We start from the raw sequence: 11,555 nt of genomic DNA, 5'->3' as shown, positions 1-11,555 counted from the left end.
TGCTAACAATATGTAGCCATACATTTGATTTCCTCTTCTTTCTTTTTTATTTGTTTTATTTTTTAATTTCTGGTTTGGAAGATAACATTTGATAATTTGTTTATGGAAGTATTAAAACCAAAGTTCATATAAAATTTGCATCCCTGTTCCCTTCTTTATAAAAAAATATTTGTGCAAGTTACACATTTGACCCGTCGGTAAATTATAATTAGATCTGCTAGCTAAATATGTAAATATATATTATACATTTAATAAACAAAAAATATATTTTATCAACTATTATATTTAGAAACGGCTATACTATATAGTTTTTCCAAATTATTTTCTTGCGTTCTCTAGTCCTTACGACCCAAAAGAAAGAAAAGAAAAAGAAAAAATTTCTTGAAGAAAAAAGAATAGGATATTTTTTTATCTTTTTGGACACTGGCGACTTTTTTTGTAAAAAAATAAATAGATAACTTCTGGTTATGTCAAGGGCAACTCTTGCTAATTATCTCTCTTTTTCAAGTCCAATATACTAAATGAAATATGATAAGCAATGTCTGCTAATGACGTTATAAATAGCACGGGCAAGCCAGTTTTCGGACTGGTCATTCAAAAATAGCCAACGTTTGCCCTAGTGGCGAAGTCAGGAATTTTCGCGAGGGTGTTCAAATTTAAAATAAGTAAAAATCATTTTCGATAAAGAGTGTTCAATATATATTATGTATCTCTAAAATCTAATATTTTACCTGTATACGTAGTGTAATTTTCCGACAAAGGGTGGTCAATTGACCACCCTAACCAAGGTGTGGCTTCGCCCCTGGTTTGCCAAGTCATTGAGAAATATATAGCCATTATTTTGCTGCAACAGAGATCGATCCAGCATAATTTACTGGAGTTCGGTGCACTTGTGTATGAACTTCCATATGCTGGACCGGTATACTTTGCTGGCTCCAGTATAAGGAGTTCCAGTAATATACTGGAGTTCCAGAAAAGTATACTAAAATTATACTGGAGTATTTTCCGGATTTTAAACAGTGTTTTCGTTCAAATTTATTTTTACATGAAAAGTGGTAAATTTCGATGTCTTCTGAAACTCTCGCTATTTTTGAATTTCTCGCTAATGACATCTTATTTTGTTTTACTTTTTTCAAAGAGGACAAGGAAGGCTTATGGTAGTAAAATTGAGTTTGACATCTTACTTTGTTCTACTTTAATTTTTTTTAATTATCAAATAAATTTTACGTTTTGTTTGAATAATTAAAAAGCAATTGTTAGTTGAAGTAAACACACTCATTTAGTAGTTAGGAACGGCAAATGGGGCGGGACGGAGCACGGCGGGGCAGGGCAAAATCTTGATGGGACAGGGTAGGGCAAAGTTTTAATGGGGCGGGACAGAGCGGGACGGGTCAAAATACATTTTCAAAAACTAGTAAATGGGCAGAGCAGGGGTAGGGCGGGACTTTAGCTCAAACTCACTTGTACGTGCTTACTTCTCTAGCTATTTTAGCATCAATAGATTTGGTGCCTCAAATTCTTGTTGTTTTGTTTTCTTTTTTAAAAAACTTGTTTTGTTTGCTTGCTAACATTTGTTAACTAGTAGCATACTTGCAAATATAATAGTTTTACAAAGTATCAAATTGTTTATTAACGATTCTATTTTATGCCTAGCAAATAATTTATACATTGGTTGGAGCAAGTAATTTATAATAGTAGTATAACTCGTGAATCTGTTGCTATAAAGAAAGTCTTACGGGATAGGAGATACAACAACAGAGTACTTCAGATTACGCGCACGCTTGATCATCCTAATAATATTGTTAAACTAAGACATTGCATAAAAGAAAAAAATAATGGTATTTATTATTGTATTGAAATTAATAAACTGATGTTGTGTTTAAAAAAATTAGAGGAAATTAATGGAAGTGATGCTTCGTCATGCAATTTTACAGTCAAATTAGTTCACTAACGAAGTATGATAACTAAAGGAAACAAACCGTTCCAGAAGTGATTTAAACAATTAGCTAGTTACTTGGAGTGGAACTTTAATATAAGAAAAAATTTAGTCTTTGATAAATTATATAAAAATTTATATTTTTTCAATCAATATGCGCAAACAACTTTTATTGACATGTCAATTTTAAATATTTAAATAGAAAGTTGAAAAGGTAAAAGAAATTAAAAGCATACTACAAAATAAAAAATAAAGAGAAAAAAATGAAAAATAGTCTAAACGGGTCAGGGGCAGGGCTTAATAAGGCGGGGCAGAGCTTAATAGGGCAGGACACGACAGGGCAAAATTCTAACAAAAGGCTAAACGGGACAGGGCAGGGCGGGTCAAGGCCTGCCCGACCCTATTTACATCCCTATTAGTAGTAAAGATAGTTAACTAGAAAGCTAAAATAGATATTGCATCAGTAGAGTAAAATTATTTTCCCGGTAGATTATCATTTTAAAATTATAAGAAAACCCTTTCTACTAATTTATCCCCAAATATGTCTTATAAAGAAAGGAACGAGAATTGACAAAACGAAGGAACAAAGAATTGGAGTTAAAATCACATTAGGAGAAAAAACGAAACATAAAGAAGGCAAAACCTATACCTTTTACATTGGAGTTGGAAGCGGCAGAAGTGCTGGAAAAAAAATTACGAAGACAAAGTATGTTATAGGTTGGAGATTTGGAGTTAAAATAAAAAATAAAAAGTAAAATACTAAAATAAAATTATGGAGTAATAAGTTAGGGTATAATTGGAAAGAAAATTAGAAAATAATCCCACCACACCAAATCGGTTGTTTAAAAAAATGGAGTTTTCATTGTTTCAGAATAATAGATTTAACGATACAATACAATCAATTTTTTATGAAACAATCAAAACAAATATTGTTTTAAGATAACAATACAATACGATACAATGGGTAACAACCATCCAAACAATCTGTTTGTACGGCTGAGTTGTAGAAAGTATTATTTTTTTGAAATTTTTTCCTGATAATTATTAAACCACGTTTCTAGAAAAAATGTCCAATTACGTACATATTTTTTTCAAGAGTTAATCACGTAGCGCCCTTCCACCATCAATATAAGATTATCAATAAATTTCTTTTAAATCCTAAATAAAAGTATATAAAACAAAACAATGCTTCACAAGTGTGAAATATTATTGTTCACTTTTGGCTTCTTTTCTTGACGATTGCACGATTTCCTTTATTTCCTCTTTTTATTTATTTATTATATAATTATTAAAAAATTCATCTACGTCCTCTGCATTTGTTAATTTGTAGATGGACACTAGCTTTTCAAAAAAAAATGTGAACGACAACTTAGAATTGATAAATATATTTTATGATAAAGAAAGATTACGTTATATAATGCATGAAAGGTGATAATATTTGACTGATAAATAATATCCCTGTTTTAACTTATTTAAATTCGTGTTCAAGATTAATATAAATGTATGAAAGGTAATAACATTTGACTGATATATACAATATAAGTTTGGCGAAAGGTATGCAACTAACCACCTTTCGACTACTGTAGCTCCGCTCTTGAATACTTATACTTAACTTTTAGGAGATCTGATGGTGTAAAAACTCTTTTATAATGTTAGAATTTTTTTTTAAAAAAAATTAAATAAAAAACTCGTCAAAGAAATAATACTTATTATTGACTTTCACTATTTTCGTCCAAATATTACTAAGTATAACGGCTCCTTTATATATCCATTACATTTTAAGTGAAGGACAAGTTGCTGATTTTTCTTACCAAGCCACTTCAGATGTTTAAAAACTACTTATGTTTTTTTTTTAAATTCTTTTTATTATTTCAGTAAAATTGTTTCACTGTGGCCTATAGGTCACGGGTTTGAGCCGTGGAATCAGTCACTAATGGTTGTTTTAGGGTACTACATTGCCTACATGATATCCTTAGAGATGCCGCCCTTCCCGTACCTTGCATGAACGCGAGATGCATTATGCGCCGAACTGCCTCTCTTTTTATTACATCGGAGAAAGGGAACAGACTACAGAGACAAGTCGAGGATTTGAAATATATTAATCTACAATTAAATATTATAGATATTCAGTAAATTTCATAATAAATATATAGAGTATTATTTCGATAAAAGTCACATAAATCCACTGGTTTCTGAGTGTAATCGTCTCTTTTCCTAAAAAATATTTGTATATGTCTAGTTCTGAAAACAGAATTTGACTGTACAGAAGAAGGTGTAATAGATATAGGAGATAAAATAAATATATAATCAACTTTATTTAAAGTAGCAAACAAAAGTTAAATCACTCGCTATCTTTAGCACTATGGTTCACTTTCACAATTGTCTATCAAATTATAATTCATTGTATCTGAAATAAAGAACTGATATGTACCCAAAGAAAATGAAATTTACTAATAAAGACTCTACAAGGAGACCTTATATACATTCTTTTTCTTCTTATTTCCCACTTGTCTTTGGTATTCGATCGGAAACAACCTCTTTGCCTTTACAGGGTAGGGATAAAATTGCATACACATTACCCTCTCCAGACCCCACGTATGGAATTAAGCTGGGTTTGTTGTTGTTGTTGTCTTTGGTATTAGCATGGAAGTCGTGACTAATCCGAATTCGCATCGCGTAAAGCCTATTAAATGAAGAACTGCTCCCTATAAAAATATATATTCTTGAAACTCAATCCCAAGACATCTAATTAAGAGTAACAACAACAACAACAACAACAAATCCATTATAATCCCACAAGTGGGGTCTGGAGGATAGTGTGTACACAAACCTTATCCCTACCTTAAGAAGGTAGAGAGATTGTTTCCGGTAGACTCTCGGCTCAGAAAAAGTAAAGGAATCATATTCATCCCACTACCAGTTAGCAGAGCCAACTTGTGTTGAGGGCTGTCAATTAAATTCCATTGGCGGGAAAATTACACTGTTTAACTAGGTCAGAAATTTATTTTTATGTATATATATACTATACGTTGGCTCCCGTTATTTTCTTTATATATTTACTTTTTTGTATTTTACTACCCTTAGATAAAATTTTTGGCTCTGTCACCCGCCACCATCCTACTTATGAGATTATACTGGGTCGTTGTTGTTGTTTTAACTGCCCACCATCAACCTTAATGGTCTCCTGTTCATCCCACCACATAAAGAAAGGTTCCAATACTATCAAAGACATCATTATTCACCATATTTACATCAGCATTGCTCAAAAATCAGAAAATGGACCCACTTTTCGTCCTTCATTTCTAGTACACTGACATTCATATAGTAAAAAGAAGGGTAAAATTAATCTTACCGAAATGGCAAAAAGATTTAAAAAAACATACCTACTTCATTAATTTATTGCTTTAATTTAAAGGCAAGAGTGTCTCCCTCATACACCAATATTGCCTCTTGTTGCCGTTGCTTCCATTCAAGGATAGACATAAATCATTGAATCTCTAGAGAACCCCATTTATCTTTTTCTTTTTCTTTTCTTTTCTTTTTTATAATATCCCCGTATTGCATTTTTTAAAATTAAAAAATAAAGTACACACGGACAAATAAAGAAAGGAGCACATTTAATAAACACCGTTCTCATCTACCTCCCTTTCTTTTTTCTTTTCACATCTCATTTTGTCTTCAATTGCTAAGTTTTTTCCCTTTTAAAGTTTAAAAATGACCATTTCTGCAAATGGCCTCTTTTTCAATTTGTCGAAAGGAAATAACTTGAAAATGCAGTGCATCAGGTGTTAGGGTTTGCCCTAAATTCTACCATAATTAAATTACAGTCTCTTAGGTTTACCTTGTTAGCTTTCGCATGACGCATTATTATTTCGATCCTAACAACAGGTATATAAGATGACTCGATATTAGAATGGAGAATGGATTTTTTTTTTAAAAAAAAAATGCTAGAATGTCATGCATGGGATTCAAACCTGCAACGTAAAGTAACTTTTTTAACACATATTCATTATATAGAAGTTTCTCTTATATAAAAGGAACTCGACAGTATATATTAAATGTATAAAATGTGTTGCATACGTTTATAAGATAGTTCGGTGCATAAAGTATTTCGTATTCACACAGAGTCCGAAGAAGGATCACACCCCAAAGAATGTGATGTAGGCAGTCTACCCTAATAAATCAATAAAAACTGCTTTTACGGCTCGAACCCTGAAAGAGATTCAATTAAACTCCCCTTGAACTCTTATGTTCAAAAGAATTATACAAATCTTACTTTAGACAAAAGGAGAAAATATGATACTGTTTAACCAAAAAAGAAAACAAAGAAAAAGAACCAATGAAGTTAGTGTTACACTGTTACTATATGTTATATATGTTGGGGTCCACTCATCTTTTTTATTTATATCAAACTGTACTACCATTGCTCTTCCCCTTCTATATACACCTTCCTTTCAACACTCTCTTGTCTTTAACCTGCATTCATATATATACACGTATAATAGCTAGCTCTCCATTTACTAAGTTTTCAATTTTTCTTCATATTTTCTCTATCATTTTCCTTCTTCAATTCAATAATGTCAATCTTTTTTCTCCCTTTTCTTCTCTTCTTCATTTTGCTCCCTTCTACAAATGCTGGTTATTGGCCACCTTCTCCTGGCTATTATCCAAGTTCCAAGTTTAGGTCCATGAGTTTTTATCAAGGTTTTAGAAACCTTTGGGGTCCTAATCATCAAAATGTAGATAATAATGGCATTAATATTTGGCTTGATAGAAATTCAGGTAGTTTTAATTACTCCCTTCTTTACTTGAATAGTATTAATTACTACTTCCTAGTTTACCCCGGTGCGCACAGCATACTTACCACAGAGTGCTCACCTGAAGGGCAAAGGCTATTGCAGAAACTATAGCGGCTGCGGGTTTTCCTGGGGTTCCAAAAAAAAAACTACAAAAAAGTCTGGATTTAGTTACGAAGTTCGTTGCGAATCCGTCACTAACATAATTTACTGATAATCTGTCGCTAATTCGTCGCTAAATAAGATTAGCAACGGTTTGCGGTTTAACTATAGAATATTTCCGTCGCTAATTTCAGTTTTTTTACTAGTAATTATATGGAAATTCTTCCTCCTCATTGACATATATTCTTGGCGATGATATATATAGGAAGTGGATTCAAGTCAATTAAACCATTTCGATCCGGATATTTTGGTGCTTCTATTAAACTTCAACCTGGTTACACTGCTGGTGTTATTACTGCTTTCTACGTAAGAATTTCGTTTATATATACAGTGTAAATATTTTTAATTAGTACATTTTAGTTGATTTAGTTCATTAATGAGTGGAATATATGGCAGCTATCAAATAGTGAAGCTCATCCAGGGTACCATGATGAAGTGGACATAGAATTTCTTGGAACAACATTTGGGAAGCCTTACACATTGCAAACAAATGTTTATATTAGAGGAAGTGGAGATGGGAAAATTGTAGGAAGAGAAATGAAGTTTCATTTGTGGTTTGATCCAACAAAGGAATTTCATCACTATGCTATTTTATGGAGTCCTAGAGAGATCATGTAAGCACTACTTAATTTATTATATGAATTCTTTTATTTATTTCATTCAAGTAAAGTTAATGATAGCACGGGAGTTTTGGAGCAACAACAAAGTTGTCTCTGTGTGATCTATAAGTCAGGAATTCGAACCGTGGAGTCAGCCACTGATGTTTATATCAGGCTGCTTATATCACACCCCTTGAAATACGGCTCTTTCTGGAACCTGCATAAATGTCGGATACTTCGTGTAACGGGATGCATAAGTAGAGTTAATGAAGGAAATATTCTACCGACAAAAATCATTTGACACTAAAGTATGGTTGTCCTCCAATTGAATTTAGTCATGGTTGCCCACCAATGAATTTAAGGACATCTGTTATATTTTATTTATTACTTTAATTTCTCTTTTAGTATAGAGGGGACCATGTTAAGAGGATTAAATTCATGTTGTAGTCCTTTTTTCCATAATAGCTAAAAGGTCCACCATTTTTTTTCACTCACATAGATTGATTGTTAGTTCCAAAATACATTAGGCCCCCACACACACAAAAAAAAAATTACACTTTTTTTTTTTTTTTTGTGAATTTCCTAAATCTGAAAAATAATTCATTATTTGTTATTTTGATTGGTTTTGGTTCAGATTTCTTGTGGATGATGTGCCAATAAGGAGGTATGCTAGGAAAAGTATTGCAACATTTCCACTAAGGCCAATGTGGTTATATGGATCAATATGGGATGCATCTTCATGGGCAACTGAAGATGGAAAATACAAAGCCGATTATAGGTACCAACCATTCTACGGAAAATTCACGAATTTTAAGGCAAGCGGTTGCACCGCGTATTCACCACGATGGTGCCACCCTGTGTCCGCTTCGCCATCCAGGTCCGGAGGCCTTACCAGGCAACAACGCCTAGCAATGAACTGGGTTCATAGTCACTACTTGGCCTATGACTATTGTAGAGACTCCAAAAGAGACCATTCCCAAACACCGGAATGCTGGCGTTAAGCCAACTGCTGAAGCTGTGGGATGTAAAAGTACATCGGTGCAAGTGTCAATCTTTCATAGGATTATCCTATTTTGTGTGAACTACCCTTCTTTTTTTTTTTTTTTTTTTTTGTATTGGGTGTGGGAATTGTGTGGTGGGGGGATGGGGAGGAGTCTTGAGACGGGCCCACTTTGTTAATAGCAATTGTTGGAGTAGTTGAGCGTCCAAGCCTATATCCTCCAAAAGGTAAAAATACAAAAGGGATGAAAATGGTGTGTCTTTTTATTTATGTAATTTTGTGCACATTAATTTACCAATTTTATTAGCCTATATAAACAAAACGAGAAGTGCATTCACTTTGTTATTTCTCAATAAATTAAAGCAAAAGTGTATTGTCTCTTCTTCTCCTCCATCAATTCTTGTTATGTGTTGTCCCTTTTTGAACATCACATCTCTAGGAGTAACCTACTGAATATATTATTGTTTATGTTTATGCCATCTTCTGTTTGTTACATTTTTATTGTCCATAATTTGTTAGATTACATGAGAGTATGAGACATCCATGTAGAATGCCCGTTTTAAAAACATTTAACTTAAATCAAAAGATGACATTATAAAAATTGTTAATCCAGCTCGTTGGTTTATAAAAATTATTAGCAGCAACAACAAGAATAATAATAATTATGCTTTAGTCCCAAATATTTAAATGTTTTAGCATTAAACTCATTATATTTTTAAAGTTAAGGCAAAAAAAAGTGTTATGTACGTAAAGATTGCAAGCTTCTTGGTGTGGAAATGTAAATGTTTTGTAGTATACCACTTTATATCTTTCCACATACAGAGGGAAAATCGTATTCGCTGTTTAATTATATTGATCTAATAAAGACATGACATATATCTTTTTAAGAATATAATCTTCCTACTTAAATTCTTAGCAATATCAAGCCAATTATACAATCTACTAATCACGTTTGGGCATGCAATATTTTTTTGAAGCACTTCTTTGGACAATGGAGAAAAACCCTCTAAAAACAACTATCAACCAAATAAGTTAGTAATATTTTTCTGAAACTTTACCGAAAAAATATTTTGAAAATATTTCCCCAAAATATATTCCTGGAAAACAGTCTAAACATGACATCGGCTTTGTATATTTGCTTAGATGCCCAAAAACTCCCAAAAATTTAGAGCATACACCACATGAAATCTTTCAATATGGCCCTACAACTATTTCATACAACTAATTTTGCACCTCAAATTAATTATCTGACACATGTCCTTTCAAAATGATGTGATTTAGTTTCTTTAGAACACTGTTAATGAAGTGATTTTTTTATTTCAAAAATTGCACTCCTGAATTGAAAAATAACAACAATAACAACAAGCTAAGTAAATTTCCCAAGTAGGATTTTGGGAAGGTAGTGTATACGTAGACCTTACTCTAGAGGTTGCTTCCGATAGACTCTCGGATAAAGAAAAGATGGAAAAAAGCAGTGGCAACAATTAATAACAACAGCAACAAAATATTAAGACAACCGACGCGAAAGATAACAATCAAACAGTAGGTAGCAATAATAATCGAAGAATAAAAGGATACCATACTAATACTAAAACAACGGTACAAGAAACAAAAAGTAAAACGCTCGACTATCTACTAATCTTCTATCTTAATTCTCGACATCCACACTGTTATATCAATCTACAAAAATAACAGCAATGAGATTCAATATTTCATGCAATAAATAACATTTAAAAAAGGACACATTTCCTATGCACTTTTTCAAGTACATATTCATATTCACTAAGATTTAGAATAGGTCTATTGTTAGGCATGTGAGAAAGTGTATGACATGATTAACTTTTATTTTCAACATATCATGTGATTTTACTATTTTCTACCTATCTTTTCTCATCATTCAAAAGCAAATATTCTTGATTTTCTTTCTCCAAAAAAATCTAACTAGACTTTGCCTACAACAAATGAGTAATGATTGATTAAATAATGGTATCTTAGAAAAAAGGGAAGATTTTCTTTTGAGCAATATTGTGTCTTATATGATGGGATGCAAATATTTAAGTCTCTTTAAATATTGCACTCTAATAATTAGTGCAAAAAGTTATTGGAAAGTGTCACTAAATTACATTATGGAACAAATCTTCTTGTTTTTTCTTTTTTCCTTTTTCTTTTCTACTATTAAATGAATCTTTATTGCAGTTGTACGCATCCTATGTCCATTACTTTATTTTTTTTATCATATATTTTTATCCAATTTTATATTAAAGTACCTCTATTCCTCTTAGTGGTGTCTTTTCTCTATTACATATATTCCTTGCTTTTCCAAATTTATTAAAACAAGTTTAATTACAACTTAAAAGGGAAACATCTCCCTTCTATGTTGACAACTAGTAATAAGGGAGGTCCAAATATCCATTTCTTTACATGGTTTAGAGACATACTAATCTCACTTCTTGGTTTACTATATTGGACCCTCATTTTATATTGTCTACGCTCCAGATATTCAGTCATCGACATGTCGGAAGGTGTGTGAGCCCCACACAATTGTGGATGGTGTCTTTGGTCTCGTTATAATATGTTGTTGGGCAATACTCACCTTATGAGTTAGCTTTTAATGTTGAGTTAGGCCCGAAATTCATTTCTTTACACCACACCAGCTAATAAAATTATTTAATAGCATTACATATTAGAAGTACTTAGTAAATTACCTTTATTTCTTTTTTTATTGAGTAATTAATTATATATGGCTTTTTAGAATAGTAAGAAAAGGATGGGAAGAAACAAATTTAGTGTCTTCTTGATTTTATAAAGTAACAAATATTCTAAATCAAATATTTTTGGGATAATGACATCGTATAGCCGCTCTCAATATAGCAACCAAAAATGTATATTTTGTTGTGTTTATGTATGTTTCTGTATGATATATATAAATTTCTCACTTTTGTGATTATTGAATGTATATAATTTCGATCGCGGGCTAAAAGTAATATTTGCCCAATAATTTTTATTGATGTGACAAATAAAAAGACCGGATGGAGTTTGTATCTAGGAATTTAGAATTTTTT

At 31.9% G+C, this 11,555-nt stretch overlaps 1 protein-coding gene across 1 annotated transcript; it reads left to right on the top strand.

Annotated features, from left to right (window-relative positions):
- LOC109229665 (probable xyloglucan endotransglucosylase/hydrolase protein 32) lies at positions 6,374–8,886 on the top strand. The gene is made up of 4 exons (XM_019395193.1): positions 6,374–6,718; positions 7,100–7,200; positions 7,291–7,508; positions 8,128–8,886. The coding sequence occupies exons 1-4, from the start codon at positions 6,514–6,516 to the stop codon at positions 8,492–8,494; spliced, it is 891 nt and encodes a 296-aa protein (XP_019250738.1). The 5' UTR covers positions 6,374–6,513; the 3' UTR covers positions 8,495–8,886.

Source organism: Nicotiana attenuata, chromosome 7 (assembly GCF_001879085.1).
Source record: "Nicotiana attenuata strain UT chromosome 7, NIATTr2, whole genome shotgun sequence".
Classification (NCBI taxonomy): domain Eukaryota; kingdom Viridiplantae; phylum Streptophyta; class Magnoliopsida; order Solanales; family Solanaceae; genus Nicotiana; species Nicotiana attenuata.
Note: the sequence above shows the minus strand (reverse complement) of the source record. Positions and strands in the feature narration are given on the sequence as shown.

Excerpts from the sequence above, each read along its gene's own strand:
- LOC109229665 (XM_019395193.1), top strand. The coding sequence starts at position 6,514 with ATGTCAATCTTTTTTCTCCCTTTTCTTCTCTTCTTCATTTTGCTCCCT. Across the intron at positions 6,719-7,099 it reads TTGGCTTGATAGAAATTCAG|GAAGTGGATTCAAGTCAATT; the intron begins GTAGTTTTAATT and ends TGATATATATAG. Across the intron at positions 7,201-7,290 it reads GTGTTATTACTGCTTTCTAC|CTATCAAATAGTGAAGCTCA; the intron begins GTAAGAATTTCG and ends AATATATGGCAG.